Source organism: Plasmopara halstedii, assembly GCF_900000015.1.
Source record: "Plasmopara halstedii genome assembly, contig: Scaffold_555, whole genome shotgun sequence".
Classification (NCBI taxonomy): Eukaryota; Oomycota; class Peronosporomycetes; order Peronosporales; family Peronosporaceae; genus Plasmopara; species Plasmopara halstedii.
The window spans coordinates 1,365,601-1,366,799 of record NW_020187475.1 but is presented as its reverse complement, the minus strand read 5'-3'; the positions used below and the strand labels follow the sequence as shown (position 1 = coordinate 1,366,799).

General features: G+C 39.1%; 1 protein-coding gene across 1 annotated transcript; it reads left to right on the top strand.

The window, feature by feature from the left end:
• Nucleotides 1-445: 445 nt before the first annotated feature.
• On the top strand, nucleotides 446-841 carry PHALS_11799 (uncharacterized protein; the record flags this gene model as incomplete). The annotated part of the gene is made up of 2 exons (XM_024727224.1): nucleotides 446-654; nucleotides 721-841. 2 exons carry the CDS (start codon nucleotides 446-448, stop codon nucleotides 839-841), a joined length of 330 nt encoding a protein of 109 aa, XP_024577823.1.
• Between the last annotated feature and the right edge of the window lie 358 nt (nucleotides 842-1,199).

Below are 1,199 nucleotides of genomic sequence, written 5' to 3'. Positions count from 1 at the left end.
AGCAACTGTAGACAGCAGGCTGCACATAATACTGCTATTGCATTTTCAATTTTGTATGCAGACTTTTATGCTATACAACTGCTACATTATTTAACATTGTTTATATAATGAAGCAATGTTTAAGTACATTTAGGCTTTTGCGTATTTTTTTTATTCTTGTTCTGTACTCAGGGGTGACATTTAGTAAAATTTTGCAGAGTCGGCTAATGCTATTTGCTGTGTGATAAACTTTCTTTTTTCTGCCAAAAAATCAACTACTATGTCTCTTCAGTCAAATAGAGCACGGCTGATCGGCGCATACACGTACGTATTGAAGAGAATGGTTAGCTTGGCTCCCTATAAAAAACAGGCAAGATCAGATATACGTTGCTCTTCTGGCACGATTTCAGCATGCCGCCATGCAGTCACATAAATCAAGATATTCTGAAAGCCCATTTGTGTCTGAATGCAGCAATCCAAGTTCTTACGAGCGATTGAAGCGTTTATTAAATTTCAGGCTGCTAAAGGTGGCACCGCTAGAAGCTTAGCTATTAGTGTTAAAGATGAAGCAGAATGTCAGGTTCTGCTGTGTGCGATTATTGACTTTATTTATCGAAAATTTGATAATTGCTGCACGATAAGACTAGTTTTCACAAATGCGTGCCATGATGACAGGTAAGGTCTATCTCACGTGAAAAATTGGATAGGCCCTATATGTAATGCTATTTTGTGCCGATGAAGTTCGCGTAAATACATTATAGCTGCATCACCAGAATCGCCGCACGACAACAAACTCGACTGCAACTCGTACTTTGGCTTGATCGCATATCTGGTTGAGCGCATGCGTCATCGCACGGGTTAACATATTTGCTGTTTGGCAGTTTCGTATGAAAAAGCTCAGTGTGTTGGTTGCGTATTGGGACAAAAAAATAAATTTGCAAAGTGCACATATAAACTTTGCCAGTCTCATTTCTAAATTCTCTGATGGACAGGGCGAATATAATTAGATACAAAAAGCTAAAATGGAACAGTGATAAGTCGGACGCGTCGAACAGAGAAGACGTTAACAGCAAAAATGAAATTTGTAAAACTATGTAGTATGAAGTCGATCAAGTTCGGAGATTTCTGAAGGGTTTCCGAAGTAGGTGATGGGCTCGATTTAGAATACAGCTATAGACATGTTGCAGCAGCCTATATGGGGTCAAGGTTTTCCCGATTAA